The sequence below is a fragment of the Solea solea genome, chromosome 12, assembly GCF_958295425.1.
Source record: "Solea solea chromosome 12, fSolSol10.1, whole genome shotgun sequence".
In the NCBI taxonomy this organism is placed as follows: Eukaryota; Metazoa; Chordata; class Actinopteri; order Pleuronectiformes; family Soleidae; genus Solea; species Solea solea.
The window spans coordinates 20690968-20706530 of record NC_081145.1 but is presented as its reverse complement, the minus strand read 5'-3'; the positions used below and the strand labels follow the sequence as shown (position 1 = coordinate 20706530).

At 39.6% G+C, this 15563-nt stretch overlaps 1 protein-coding gene across 1 annotated transcript; it reads left to right on the top strand.

Annotated features, from left to right (window-relative positions):
* Positions 1 to 1125: 1125 nt before the first annotated feature.
* Positions 1126 to 15434, top strand: slc13a1 (solute carrier family 13 member 1). Its single transcript, XM_058644722.1, has 15 exons — positions 1126 to 1424; positions 2366 to 2494; positions 3354 to 3490; positions 4615 to 4778; positions 6975 to 7014; positions 7167 to 7248; positions 8573 to 8730; positions 8812 to 8931; positions 9501 to 9599; positions 9868 to 9969; positions 10383 to 10474; positions 11546 to 11640; positions 13049 to 13210; positions 14477 to 14614; positions 14732 to 15434. Exons 1-15 carry the CDS (start codon positions 1320 to 1322, stop codon positions 14873 to 14875), a joined length of 1767 nt encoding a protein of 588 aa, XP_058500705.1. The 5' UTR covers positions 1126 to 1319; the 3' UTR covers positions 14876 to 15434.
* Positions 15435 to 15563: the final 129 nt, after the last annotated feature.

Here is a 15563-nt window from a genome sequence, read left to right as displayed (position 1 = left end):
GATTGGTTTTGTAATTAAATAAATAAAAATAAAACAAAAATAATAAATTCTAAAGAGGTTCTTTGCTTTGTATTGTTCCCTCAATATGCAAAAGCTGATTTAGTTGGTTTTTTTTTGTTTGTTTATTTGTGAAATAAATAATATCTATGGAAATAATTGATCAGTGTTGTATTCGATTTTAAACTGGGTAAATGTTTAAAATCTTAAAAAAGGTTTGGGGAAAAGCTGGTGTGGCGTAAGGGTGTGGGGATGAGAAAAGTGGTTCATTTGTCACAATTGTCACAGTTGTGGGAGTTGCCCTTGGGAAGAGGATGCAGATGTGTCTTGTCATCTTTAATGTTTTTTTTCCCTTTTTATTCACAGACAACAGTGGAGATTTGAAAATAGTCAAAAAGTTCATCGTCAAGCTCTGGCAGCAGAGTAAAAAAGAGTGTCGAGTGATAAACAGAACATAAAATGCCTAATTCCTTTATTTTTAACACTTAAAAAAGATCTTTTCATGTCAATAAACAGCCTTCTGTTTATTGAAAGAAACCTTGATGAATTCATACACTTAAAGGTTCAAATTTAGCAACATTTATTGGTGAAGTTGTATGTGTTTGTAGCCTTCAGTTGGGGAAATGAAAATTGATACAATCAGGTCGTTGTACACTTATTTTATGGACCAATTCCATGTTTCCATTTTATATATGTTGAAAAGAATAAATCTGCATTGTGATAGTGTGAGCTATAGAGTCAAAGGTCTAAGGTCACAAAAACAACCTACAACTGTTTTATAGCCTAAAACTTTAGGATAAGCACTTGACCGTCGAGGAGGAAAAGATGACTTTTTTCCCACTTTTTTTCCTCTTCTCTGCTCTTCTGATGACCAGTGAGCTGTTATATAAGAACATGCTTTTTTTTTTTTATCTAAAGTGTTTTAGGACAGTTTTGAAAACACAAACTTTTTTTATTAAACCTCTAAACCACCTTTATTCTGCCACAGTGTATTAACTGTTAAAAGATTCCCCCCGTAAAAGTGTCATAAAGTAAAAGCTGTCACATTATTATCTCACCTTTGTGTTCAGAGATAACCAGCAATTAGTTGTCTACACAGGTATCTTGCTCAAGAAAACTCCGGCAGATACGGTCATAATCTGAGGCTGGAGTATCTGAAAAAAGGGCCAACCTGACACTGCATTCCAGTCAGTCCGGCGACAGGTTAATCATCATCTGCTGTAAAGTTGTCCTGCTGAAGAGCTGTGTGCTCGCAACAGGCACCAGCAAGAGGAAAACAGGAGAGAGAAGACAAAAGGACACAACAAAGACATACGGCAAAAATGAGGAATAGACTGACCCAAGGACTGTGGAACTATCGCACCATCGTCCCTATTGTCCTCACACCGCTGCTGCTGCTTCCGCTTCCTATCGTCATTGGAACAAAGGTGAGATTTATTCGCATCACAGACACCTGGACTTTCGCACTGTGTTAGGAACACAAAAGAATATCCATGGCACAATTAAAAATGTACTGTAAGTCTGTCAGTGACTGCTCAGTTTGAAACAGTGACAACCACAGCTGTTACACTTGTTACACTGAAATCAAACCATGTTCCCTGATTTCAGTTTCTTGAATGTGAATGTGCCGTCACAAACAAATCAAGTTACGCCTGCAATGACAGCACCTGCACTTTATTATTTACTTTATTATTTCTTCATGTCTTGTTCATGACTCTCCTCTGTAGTGTGTTTTTCAATGCAAAGTGTCATAGTAAATAGTGTTTTTACTGACACTGTGTTTCCTTTCTATGCTTGTGTTTTTATACCACAGTGTTAGTTTCATTGTTTTTCAGAACACGGAAAATAATAGAATGTCTATTCTATTCAAATAAATCACTTGTCAAAATTAATCAGTATTGAAAACAATTATTAGTTGCGGCCATAAATCTTTGTTGCAACTGCAAACCTCACTTTACGATCATAGCATCACGGCATGTGTTACAGAAGTGTTCTTTGTGTTACAAGCGTGTGACGTGAGGTACTATCTCTTCCTTTTAATCTGCACAAATGAATCTATTATATTGTAAGTAAGGTTTTCTTACTTTGTGCATTTTGCTCTCGACAGTACACGAGTGTTTCAACCCACCACTTACATTTTGTTGCATCAAAGGGATAAAAGTAACTGTAACTTTGACAAAGTGAAATCAGTGGGTCAGTTTTTAATGATGGAGCATCTGTGGGTATTATTTGAACTGCAGACATAATATAAATGAATACTGTATGTATGTTCAGGGAGCTTTGATACATTTATTGCCTGAGAAATACACAATTAATGTTTCTTGTCAGTGTTATTACTCACATAAATGACTGCGTGTTATTGCTGCAGGAGGCAGAATGTGCATTTGTGCTGCTGCTGATGGCGACGTTTTGGGTGACAGAAGTGCTTCCTCTGTCCATGACGGCCATGCTGCCCGCCATCCTCTTTCCCATGTTTGGCATCATGACGTCTTCAGGAGTGAGTTCATTTATTCCTCTTCAAATTAAAAAAAAAAAAAAAAAAAAAAGTGGCTACTATCACACAATCTTATCTCTCCAGAAATATGGTTCCAAAAAAAATGATGTTCCTCTGTATTTGTATTTATCTTTATCTAACATCTATGTATCTATCTATCCAGGAAATATCCATTGAGATTAGTAATCTATGTTCCAAGGATGAGCAACAGCACATTTTGTATAAATACAAAACAAGCAATTAAAACATGGAAGAAGAGCGATGCCAGTAAAATAAGCATTAAAAAAACATTAAAATATTCAAAGAGTAAAACAATGGTCTTACACAGCTATTATGACAATTTTATTCTAAAACCAGACACGGGAAGCAAAGACCCCAACCTCAAATGGACCTGTTTGGACACATAAATGTGTTTATGTTGTATTCACAATTTCTTTAGGTTAAAAAAAAAAAGTTTATATTTTCATTGTTTTTCATTTTTAAAGTCCCAATTCCTCAAACAGAGGAAGACAAATAAAGAAATGAATAACTTGAGTCTGCTAACTACTGTAGAAATGACTTGCCACTTTCAATTGTTAAAATGATAAAAAGCTGTAGTTAAATGTGTTTGTGAATGTTTGCTCCTTACACAAAATTAAAAGGCCAGGAGACACAACTGTGACTGTGCAGCTTAGCTAGTGGCCTTCAAACCTTATCTACAGTAGTAAAAGTTACGTCCATAACAGGAAAGTAATCATAATAACAATGGTAAAATGTTCATGGCTACTTTTATGTAACATGCATGATTAGGCTTGTGATGTATTGTCTTGTATTCGTAGTGGCGTCACGCTCACATTCTTCTGCATGTGTGTTTCTCCTCCAGGTGGCAAAGACGTACTTTAAAGACTTCCACTTCCTTCTCATAGGCGTCATCTGCCTTGCCACGTCCATCGAGAAGTGGGGTCTCCACCGCAGAATTGCCCTGAGGCTTGTCACCATGGTGGGTGTCAACCCTGCATGGTGAGATGCCCCCAACAAGACTTAGCATAGGTGTAAAAACAAACTAAGAAGGGCTGAATTTAGCTGCTCTGGTGTCAGGGTTCTAGTGTTGTCACACTGTCTTGTTGTCCTGGGACACTTAAGTGAACAGGGCAGTGGTGAGAAGACAGCAAGGGAAGCTTAAATATGTACTGTGTTGTATTTACATTTCAATACTAAATGTGCGCTAGACCGAGATTAGAACGTCTCACTAGTTCGTATTCCCGTAGCAGCCTCCGCATTAAATCCACATAAAGCTCAGCTTCAACTGTTCTCTATGTGACGGCACAGAGTGTTTTGTTTTTTTTCTTGACGCTGATTGGATCGTCACTCCCAGGGAAGCTCAGCTTCTCTGGGAGTCAATGGAGCAGTGGGCGGGCGCGGATGCTGGACTTCTCCATGATGATCGGACGGACTGTCTGAAGAGTCATGAGCACCGAACAATGCCAAACTGTAGATCAGTTAAAAGGACTTAAAAAGCCTGATGATTTTTGCCTCAGTCCTTTGTGGATTTAGTGAGGGAAGTCCGTAGACAAATAGCTGGTCGTTGTGTGTTATTTTTTTGCCGATATAGCCCATATTCGTGTGTACATGTACACTGTAAATAAAAACACTATTATAGCATTTCGGTTTTACATAATGATCGCGTTTCCTTGTTGTAGTTGTTGGTTTGCAGAGTTTATGTATGAGTGTATGTATGAATAACTGGGCGGAACAGAGCCATTATCAATGGTATTAGTTCAGTCTGGACTTTGCTTACTTGGAGCAGCCCTAAAAGGCACATTAAGAATACTACTCAGCGGCAAAAGGAAAATATTCAGACTTCAATGCCTAATCCTTTTCAATCCAAATATGGTTTGGTGATCTAAATGCAATTGATAATGCAGGACGGCTTGGAATACAGGTGTAAATGCACCCAAGATAAACTAGAGACAGCTGTAATCTGATTGGCCAAACACTGTTACTACAGTAAAGATGAGAGGAAATACAATTGCATGGAGTAACAGGAGCTTTCGTAGCTAGCACCTATTAGCATGTAAACACACATATCAGCCGGAGCTGTCACACAGATGCTCCTGCTCTGACCTCCAGTTCATTGGCTGCAGGTTGATGTTGGGCTTCATGGGCGGCTGTGCCTTTCTCTCCATGTGGGTCCAAAACACCTCGGCTGTGGCAATGGTGATGCCAATCGTGGAGGCTGTTCTCCAGCAGATTTTGAAGGCCAAGGAGGAATATACTGGTGAAGAAAACCCCGCCCTGCAGCTGGATGGTACCTGGTTTTTCATTTAATACTCTTTTGTTGTTTTGTATACACACACACACACACCAAACACTAAACTACTACCAGGGCAAAAAAATGCTAGGATATACAGTAATAGAATTGAAACTATTTATGTTTTGTTTGTTTCACATTGACAGGAATGCAACGGCTAGAGTCAGGAAACGGGAACATGAGTGTGGTCAAATCAAAGACTAACATTGTACCTTCCTTGATCCTTATCAGGAGGAGCTTAATGAATGGAGTTTCCAATACAACAGCCCTAAGAGCAGCTGAAGTTGCAGCTCAGTCTCTTGTTCTTATCTTCCAGGGCATATCAGCCGCCTTTGATAGACTGAACTACTGCATACTCTCTGATATGAGCAGCAAGGACAAAGTGCTTTCTTGGTCTTAATCCTATCTCAGTGGGCATTCCTTTAATATCCTTATCCCATTCACATCATCATCATCATCATACGTACACAAGTTAACCAAGTGCAGGGCTTCTATTATCACTACTGTGCAGACGACTCCCAATTATACCTAATTTCTGCAAGATAATCCCATGGCCTGCGCACAAAGCCCTGCTTGTCTCTCAGTCATTTCTACACGATGAAGGAATGCCACCTTATACTAAACCTGACTTCTCCTCATCACGGTGTCATCATCAAAATTTTCTCTTCAACTCTCACCCCAGAATATGGTCACGGACAACAATCCTCCTCTGATCATGTAGCTGAATCCGTCTCTAGGCTTTCCCTCACTTTCCCTTGCTACTCTCGGTTCGTCTTGAGTCCTCTAATACCTGTCTGGCTAACCTCCCATCATGCATTCAGTCTACCTAAAAGGCTACATGTCACTCTTCTGCTTATTGTCCTTCACTGGCAACTCATGGCTTCCTGTATCATATTCATCATTCATTCATATGATTGCTCTCAGCCGTTTCTCCACCTTCTTGAATTTCAGTGGTGGAATGAGCTACCATATGTCGTCCCCTCTAACCTTACCAAAAAATAACACCAAATATCCCATAATTTCACATAATCAGTCAACATGTATCTTCTGGATGCAGCTGTTCTAAAATGTGAGTCATCCTCTGTGTCGTTGTTGTTGTTAACTTTTAACAAAATGTTACATTTGTTAATTACTCAGACTCAACACCTTTGATAATTAGTCCATTAACTAATTTTTTACACATGCACAAAGACACATTAGATGTCTAACCTAGTGTTTTGCACCTTTGCTCACTCAGGCTCCTTCTCCACCTCTCCCTCCTTCACCTAACAGCAGTGTGAGGAATTTCTGCCTGCGTCTGAAGTTCTTTTTTAAATCATTCTGGGTCTCACTGCAGGCATGAAGATTCCGATCAATGGGCCTCCTTTGGCAAAAATTCAACATTATGATGCTCTGAATGTTGCAAAGTGCAAGCAGAATAAGGTTAAATATTGTTCTGCTATAAGATACTTCTGCAATTATTTATAAAGGAAGGCCTGTACATACTCTGCAAGAACATAGAACAGTGTTCTCTCCTTACCAGGGCTGTGAGACAATTGCGATGTCATTATTTTCTCGCGGCCCTCGTTTTGGGGGTTCTTGCAGTTTGTCCTTGACACATCAGAACTTTTTTCTTGTGTGGTGTCCGTCAACTGTTGTGTGATTGGCCAGAAATTCGAAGTGGGCGTGGTTAATGCAGCAATGTTGTCATTCCCTATGAGGACTTCCCAGGAGTTCTGCACTTAAAAGGAATACTTTACCGATTTGCATTTAGCTTTGTATTACTAGAATAGGGGTCGTATTTTTGAAAAATTGTGCTTCCCAACCTCAGTTTCCCCTGAGTCGAGAAATATCTTCATTCTTTTTTTTTGTGTGACACTTCCTTTAAGTTTCTTGTAAAGTATGAAATGCCCTGGCCAGAAATAACTTTGCTCTTTGCCACTTCAAGAAAAATAACAAATGTCTCTGTTCTTGTGGAGAATGTACAAGCCTGAAGAATGAAGGTTTGTTGCTTGCTGTTTGTTTTTATGAGCACTTCAGGTATTTATTTCTCTCGTACAAAACTCTAGGGGCAGCGCTGGGCCTGAACCATGAACCACATGAGCTATAATTCACAAAGTTCTCTAGACTAAGACTAGACTAACTATTATTCTTAGAACATCCATGAGACACAATCAGTACACAGCACAATTAACTACTTTATTATTTTTACAGAAATGGACAACCATAGTGAACAGATGACAGAAACTGTGAGGTATGTGACAGACTGTGTTTCTCTAATGTTTGTTCTGAGCTTGTACGGTTGTTAAGGAATTCTGCGGTTTTGCTCTCTGCTCCTTGTGTTCTATATTCCTGTGACGACAGTACATCTGGTCCACATTAATACTTTATTACTGTGTTTCTCAGTGACACGAAGAGTTCCGTTGGTCCTGGTGATTCCCTCACTTGTGTTCAGATACAGCCGGTATCGCAGCCTGCCACAACTCAGGTAAACCGTTGTGTAAACAAATTTCAATCAGTTTATTACTGTCATGTTACTACTGCTAATACGATGTTTCTGAAGCACCTGGTGCCAGTGCTGCTGCTGATAATGTTATTACTGCTGGTACTTAACAGTTCTGCCATTGCAGTTTTACCATTGGTTCCAGTCCTGGTCCTAATTCAGCTGCTACTACGTTTGTGACAGTTGGCTTTTGACTACAACAACCTGCATTGGTCACAGCCACTGCTGCTACAAGTTACATCTACTACTGTTATTATTAGGCTCCTACAACTGCCATTAATGATTACAATACCATTATAGTTACTAATGCTACCAACCGTGGTACTGCAACAGGTATCTTTTAACTTTAGCCATCAGCTGCTTTGTCCTTACACTCCTGCCCAGTCTCTGAGTTCAGCTGATCAGCTGCTCCCAGAGGGCACTGTCCATTTCTTTAAAACGTATCTTGAAACCCGTTCTTACTCTTTGGCTTTCGACCCAGTATGAGACGTTGATTTTACCTGTTTATATTGTTTATATTGTTTATATTGTACGACTTGTTTATCTGTGTTGTTTATATATATATTACATTACCGTTTGGCAGACGCTTTTATCCAAAGCGACTTAGAATAAACAACATATATATATATTTTTTATATTCTCTATAGCATTCTATTGTTTTATTGTCTGTTGTGTTGTTTGTTTTTTAGGTAGTAGGTTTCTATATTTTATTTATCTCTGATGTACAAGCACTTTGTTTCAGCTGTAGTTGTTTTTAAAGTGGATTGGATTGGACTGGACTGGACTGGACTGGACTGGACTGGATTGGATTGGATTGGATAATGTATGGTCATGGCAATAAATATGTTAACCTTTGTGATTGGTTACATACAGACATACAGTAATAGTTGGAAACTACCTGTCTCTTGAAACACCAGTGGCTACGACAACAACTAAAGCTATTTTTACAGTTAGTACCAGTATCAGTGCTACTAGTATTGCTGTCGCTGCCATAACTGATAATTGCTTATGGGGACTATTACTGTGGCAGTCTACTACTCTTATTTCTACTTCTCATATCACCACCTGCTATTGCTGCTCGCTCTCTGATACCTTGTGTGTTGATAAGATGCTGATTGTGCAGCCCCTCTTGCTACTGATGCCACTGCTTCTGTTACTATTGTTACTGTTAGTAGAACTGCAATTTTCATTGTCCCCAAAGCTGCAAATGAGTTCTGAATATTTACACTTTTAATGTCATCATAACTGCCGACAGCACCAATACATCTAATGCTCCATTTAAATGAGTAATTAGTATCTGTGTGTACAGGCTGCAGCTGGCCCGCCCGTGGCTCCCAGCAGGAGTAAGCCTGACCTCATGTTGTGTAAAGCCATATGCATCAGCATCGCATACTCCTCCAACATCGGCGGCATCACCACGCTGCCAGGAACCTCGCCCAACCTCATCTTCTCTGAGTACCTCAGCCAGTGAGTGGATGGCGAGACTTCGGGGTATGTGTGTGTGTGCATTTAAAAATGACAAACCTCAAACACTTTCTTTACATTTAGGACTTACCCAAACTGTAACTGCATTAACTTCGGGAACTGGCTGCTTTTGTGCCTGCCCATCAGTGTTATCATGCTGCTGCTGACATGGGTGTGGCTGTACTGGCTCTTCATTGGTTCAGAGTGAGTGTCTACACACCGTCTGCACCGCTAATCACTTCCTATCTGTACTTTATTACAACTTGACTGTGTTGCTTTTTTTTTTTATTGTCAAATCTTTGTATTCCACTTATTATATGTTATCTGCTTTAGTCATTCATTCATAATCCTGATATAACACAATGTGATCATACAGTGGCTGAGACTTAATGATGTTCACATCAGATGCTGATGTTAGTTGACATTAACATGTTGATTGAAAAAAGCCACAGTGTAAAAACACATCAGTCACTGATCTCTCGGCTTTCATTTTCACACTTCCTGAGGCAACCTGAGACATGAGGGTCACACTAATGTTAGCATTAGACCTGTGATGATAACAGGCAAGTTAATGATGAGCGCTGCTGACTTTTGCACATGCCCTGCAATCTCTCCATTACCTGCTCGTCTCCTCTGTGTGTGCTTTTAACAAATGATAGACAGTCATTTAATTCACAGTGACCATTTCTCTGTTATCTCTCAATCATAAATTGTGTCTCTCTCTCTCTCTCTCTCACACACACACACACAAACACACACATGCACACACACAGCTTCAGCTTCCTGTGGCGATGTCGAGGGGAGCAGTCTGAAAAGGAGAGGGCAGCAAGAAAAGTGATAGAAAATGAGTTCAAGTCACTGGGTCCCATGAGGTGATCATTCATTCATTTATTCATTCATTCATTCATTCATTATAATTAGTGTGATTATTTAATAATTCATGTATGTGGTCCTGCTCTGTAAAAAGAGATGATAATCAGATTTCCCCTCCAGTTTTCAGTTGTATTGATACACTCACTCACCTGCCACTTAATTAGGTACACCCATTCAACCAGCAATTCAATGCATTTAGGCACGTAGACACGCTAAAGAAATGTTATTTTAAATGACTTTAAATGTGGCACTCTGTCATCTTTCCAGCTCTCAGGAGATCGTCACTGGGGTCGTTTTCTTGGTGATGGTGTTGCTGTGGTTAACCAGATCCCCGGGTTTCATGCCGGGCTGGGCTTCTCTGTTCCCTGAGTGAGTTACATGCAATTTGTTTGCAATTCTCTGTAGTCCACCGCACTGCCCTGCTGCTGGAAACACTCAGCGGAGCGCCATATTCACGTCGATTCATTCACAGCTGAAAATAGTCCTCTACAAATGCCCCGATTCCGCCTGCTTGAGAAACGTTTCATTTTAGATTCTACAATTGATATCTGTTGTATAGGAAATCACTCAGCCTCCTTTTAGAGAGCAAATCTACATTTATGAGTTGTTTGGAGCTGAGTGCAACACAGAGGCAAGGGAACAGGTTATTGCTTTTGGTCGTCTGAATAGTGTCATAAGAAAAGTACTGAAAACATCGACTGAATATTCAATTCAGAGGCAGTAAAAACATGTCTGATATTGTCTTTTTCCCCCCCGCCCCCTCCTCTTCTCATCTGGAGCAGCCACTTAGGCTACATCACTGATGCCACCGTGGCTCTGCTGCTGGGTCTTCTCTTTTTCATCATACCTGCTTATGGACCCTCCAGAAGATACGGTAACTCCATGAAAGAAAAGAAAAGTATTTCTCATTCCTGTCATGTAGTCACGTTACATTACAGATGGGAAATAGACCATAGACCATAGAACATTTGTTTATCCAACAGCTGCATTTACCAGTCACTTCATAGCATACATGAATTTATGATCAGGGCGAGCACAGTTGCCCCACAGCGATACGGTCACTGGTTTAAATCCTGTGTGAGTTTTGCTTTCCAGAGGTTAATTGGACACTCTAAAGTGTGAGAATACAGAAACAAAAATATCACAATCACATGGTTTTGTCTGGAAACCATGGAAACTGTTGGGCACATGGAGTCTACTATGATGCACTGCTAGATTACTACAGTAGCCCAGAATGGATAAACCAAACCCAGGCTGGAGCAAGGACCTTTCATGTGTGTTTTATGTAACCTGCAGGTCACTGTAGGTGCTTCTACACACACACACTAGATGCCACTAAGTCTTGATTTAAAATCCCTGATTCAAAAGCAACTTTAAAAGCTGAATGCTGCTTCTCCTCATTTAGCACTGACTCTGTGGACTATGAGTAGACCTGTCCTAACCGTCTGGGAGGTCAGGGTTCGGGAAATCACCACGAAAATGTAACAATCTCTTCCTTTGGCCATTGCCTACAAACCCAGAAAATCAATAATCAAAATCTGTTGTTTACTTTTTCAGTTATGTAGACAGACAAGTACCTTTAATTAAATGGGCTGCCAGTGTAAAGATCTTAAAACTTTAGTCATTCTATCCTCTCTCCTGCTGAGGTTTTACAGGCAGAACCAGGACTTTACCCCATGATTCTGTCTTGGTGTGTGTTGTCTTTATCATTAGCATTTGAAGCTGCGCCCAGTGGCACACATGAAGCCAAAGACTAGAGCCTCTTATTAACAGATTACTGGATTACCATAAATCCACAGTATTGCGTACAACATCAGTTGATGATCATCACTAACACTGTCCTATCTTTTCAACGTGTCTTGCAATAAAAATGTGACCAAGCATTTTTTCTATCTTTTTTTGTGATGTGATGTAAAAGATTTTTTTTCCTTGTCTCTCCGTGCAGAGGCCATGATCTCCTGGAAAGAATTCCAGGCCTCAATGCCGTGGACCGTGGCCCTGCTGGTCGGTGGCGGCTTTGCTCTTGCAGAAGGCGCCCAGGTAATAATTTTACAAATCACTATGTTTTATCAGGACATATAATGACGACAGGATCTGAGATCTTTTGTGCCAAAGGCTGAATAAGAAATGATCCTACAAAGCTGTCCACAACTCGGCAGCTAGACTTTTAACTCGCTCCAGCAAAAGAGCACATATCGCATGACGTAATCTCAGGTCAGTGGATCAGAGGCTATTAGTGGTTCCCCAATCAAAGTACAAAACTAGAGGAGACCGTTCCTTCCAGCTAATAATACCTAGACTTTGGAATGCTTTACCACTTACACTGTGCCGCAAAACATGTGTCCACTCTTTTAAAAAGCAGCTGAAGATCTGGCCTTATTACCAAGCTTTTAGTTGACCAGTGTACTTTGGTTGTTTTTATTATTTTATTATATTTTTTATTGTGAAGCACTTTGGGATTTTATCTGTGTGAAAGGTGCTCTATAAATAAAATGCACTTACTTACTCAAGATAGTGACATGAACAATTCCTAAAAATAACACAATGATGGATTTTTTTAGAGATTAAAAAAATTGTATAAAAAAATTAATGGGACATTTGATTTTTAACCTTAATAAACATGACATTGGCTTTGACATTAAGATACAAGTTAAATGTCCAAAGATGAGTGAAACTTACCTGAAAAAACAGGTAGGTTTGGTTGGATCAGGGTTAATGGTTTTGGAGATTTAGAGCTAGAGATTTTTTTTTGTTAATAATATAAAATTATTATATTATTATAATTTTGAGTCAGAGAGTGAATCATGTTGTGAGAAGGTAAGCAGGTTACATGTGTTATGACGCATGTGTGATGTGCTGGTTGTTGACCAGTGTGGCTTGGCCTTCCAATGCAGACATCTGCAAGTTTTCCCAGTGTAGAAATCTGACCTGATTCCAGCATTGAAAAAAACTTCAGCTGCTGCACTTTACTGTTTTTAACAGATACTACACAGAACACAATGGGGATAGTTTTTTTAGTTTTTTTTAAATGCTGTTAAAATACCTCTAAACTCTAATTTAAGTGACAGATCCAAAATCCGTACTTCTAGTGATGACACAGAAAGTGTTATTTTGAATGAAATATGTCCATTATCGGCATAAACGTACATGTTCACTGTCACTATGTGTGTGTTTCAGGTATTTCTTATGTTATGGGGACCTGCATTTGTTTACAGTCACAGTATGGGGACGTGTCTTCCTTATAAGGACAAAAGCAAGTCCCCATAATGCAAATTATGACATTTTAAGGTGAAGACGTATACAGTTAGGATTAGGTTAGGATTAGGGTTAGGCCAGTAGTAGTTATTTATAGTTAAGGTTAGAGTAAGTGTCCAGGAAAATAATGTAAGTCAATGTAATGTCCTCTGAAGTCATGGAAACCACACTGTGTGTGTGTGTATATCTGCAGGAATCAGGCCTCTCTTTGTGGGTGGCCGAGCTGCTAACACCTCTGGGTAATCTGCCAGTTTTGGCCACCATCACCATCGCCTGCATCATCGTCACCACGGTAACGGAGGTAGCCAGCAACGCCGCCACTATCACCATCTTCCTCCCCATCCTCTCACCTCTGGTAGGTTCTGACAGTGTTAGTTGGATATGCTGCACAGAGACGCAGACTGGAAGGTCAGTTAGAACACGGTGCTCATTTTTATTCAGCCACCGCATCATCCAGTCAGCATTTAGGACAACAGTCAGTATAACTCTTCTCCTTCTTTTGATCGGCTCTCTGACCAGTCCTTATTTCCAGTCAGTGTTCTTCATTGTGAACTCTTACTAAAGCCTTCAGTTGCTCCTTCGTTCTCTGATTCTCTTTGATCATGTTGATGAGTTAAGACTGGCCTCTCCGCCTGTATCATCCTTACCCATCACCACTGAGCCAAGAGTCCTGCATCATCTGCTGAACCTCCGGCCTTGTCTCACAGAACAACATTGCTGTTTTACTTTACGCTCCACAAACAATGAGGAATGTTACATTTGCACATTCTGTACAGAAAAACAATGTTTCAGTGTTACATGCTGCAATTCTGTTAACAGCAAACAACGAGAGTGAGGTGTCAGTGTCAGTTTGATGTTCAAGACCATTTTGAAAATGTCATACGATTTGTTGTGATTTTTCATTAGATTTAGTTTTTATATCGTTTTGACCTTTTGTTTTTAAAATGAGTTGGTTTTAATTAGTTTTTAGAGCGAGTTTGCTAGTTTTTATTTTTTTGTGAATGCTTAGTTTTAATTTTGTTTTTGAGTTTTTTGTAATATGGAGTATTTTCCTGGTGCAAGATTCAAAAAGGTGATAATAAGTATTGTGTCTCAAAATACAACCTTTCAAAATTGCTGGCAGAGAAAAAAAAAATACACTTCATGTGAACCCAAAAGGATTATGTATGACAAAGACGAAAACTAAGCACATTTTCACTACAATTTTAGTTAGTTTTATAAACACACAAGTTTCAGTTAGTTATCTGTTTTTATTTTAGCTTTAGTTTGTATTTCAGTTCAGTATAAGTAGTGTCCTTTTGGTTCAGTGTGAGCTCACATGCATTTGTAGTTTGCACAAACATTTAATAGAGGCATATAATACTGGCAAATGTCTGTACTCTCCAGCTCAGCCATCTGTTTTTCATAATTCTGTTTTCAGGGAAATATTGTTGTTTTATTGTCGTTTAAACCACCTTGAGAGTTCAGACAGCAGGCAGTTTGGTTGCAGTGCAGATGTCACAGTGAACCTCTTGCTGCTGCTGCTGCTGCTGCTGTTGTTTACTGTCCATATGTTGTGACTCAATCAAGTATTGTAGTAATTCAAAAGATATTTGCATCGTTTTTATTTGTCTCTCTTCAGGCTGAAGCCATCCACGTCAACCCACTCTATGTGCTGATCCCCACCACCCTGTGCACATCCTTCTCCTTCCTGCTGCCAGTGTCCAACCCACCCAACGCCATCGTGTTTGCCTATGGACACATTGACATCATGGACATGGTGAGTCCTAAAAGGATCAGTTGGATTTTGCCTTTTCCTAAGATACTGGATGTGCAGGCTGCAATTTGCAATTTACCATTTACATTTAATGTGATTGGCCTCTAATTATTAATGCAGGTGAAGGCGGGGCTTGGTGTCAACGTGATTGGCGTCCTTGCTGTCCTTTTGGCTGTGGCAACATGGGGCGTTCCATTATTCTCTCTGGATGTCTACCCTGACTGGGCACCGGTCCATCCTTCTTTTAACACCACAGCGCCTTGAAGATTGGTTCCTATGTGTGGTTCTAAATTTGAGGCTCAGGGAAACTCGAGGGGCCTCACATGTTTTTACTTAGTGAAAGCTGAGCATATATTTGCAAGTGGTAGAGAGAAACCACCACTGCACAAACATTTAGAAGCCCCTGTTTTAAGAGCAGTTGTCCTCTTAAAACAGGCTTTATTTAACATGTACAGTTTTTTTTCCCCCTATGGTTGTGAGTGTTACTTTTAAACTTAAGGATAATGCTGGTGTTAGTTTTAAATGGTCTTATCTATAAATGAAAACTTGATCTCTCTTAGTTTGCTGTGTCATAAACGTCTTGTGTTTTCCAAACATTAAATTACGCATTCCTTTATCACCATGAACACACACTATAGTTAATATTTGGCTCGTTCTTCTGCCTCCAAGAGGCCAAGCTGAAAAAGGACAAAAATAACAGCAAACTACTGCGTGTGCGTATGCATGCACATGTGTATATTTAAACATATACTGTATGATACACAGTGATTAATGATAATTCTATACAACATGTATATGTCGTATGATTAAAAATTGAACAATTGTTTCGGTTTTGTCATCTTTTTGTACAAACACATTTAATTTTACATAAAATCAAAGACAGGCAACAATGTACCAACTAGACGAACGCTCTCACAAATATTTGAGTTTGTAGCTGCAGCCGAACATAATA

What these genes read in the sequence shown, in the direction of transcription:
- slc13a1 (XM_058644722.1), top strand. Translation starts at nt 1,320, where the DNA reads ATGAGGAATAGACTGACCCAAGGACTGTGGAACTATCGCACCATCGTC. An exon ending in GCATCATGACGTCTTCAGGA is followed by an intron (nt 2,495 to 3,353) that starts GTGAGTTCATTT and finishes TTTCTCCTCCAG; the next exon opens with GTGGCAAAGACGTACTTTAA. An exon ending in ACATTGACATCATGGACATG is followed by an intron (nt 14,615 to 14,731) that starts GTGAGTCCTAAA and finishes TTATTAATGCAG; the next exon opens with GTGAAGGCGGGGCTTGGTGT.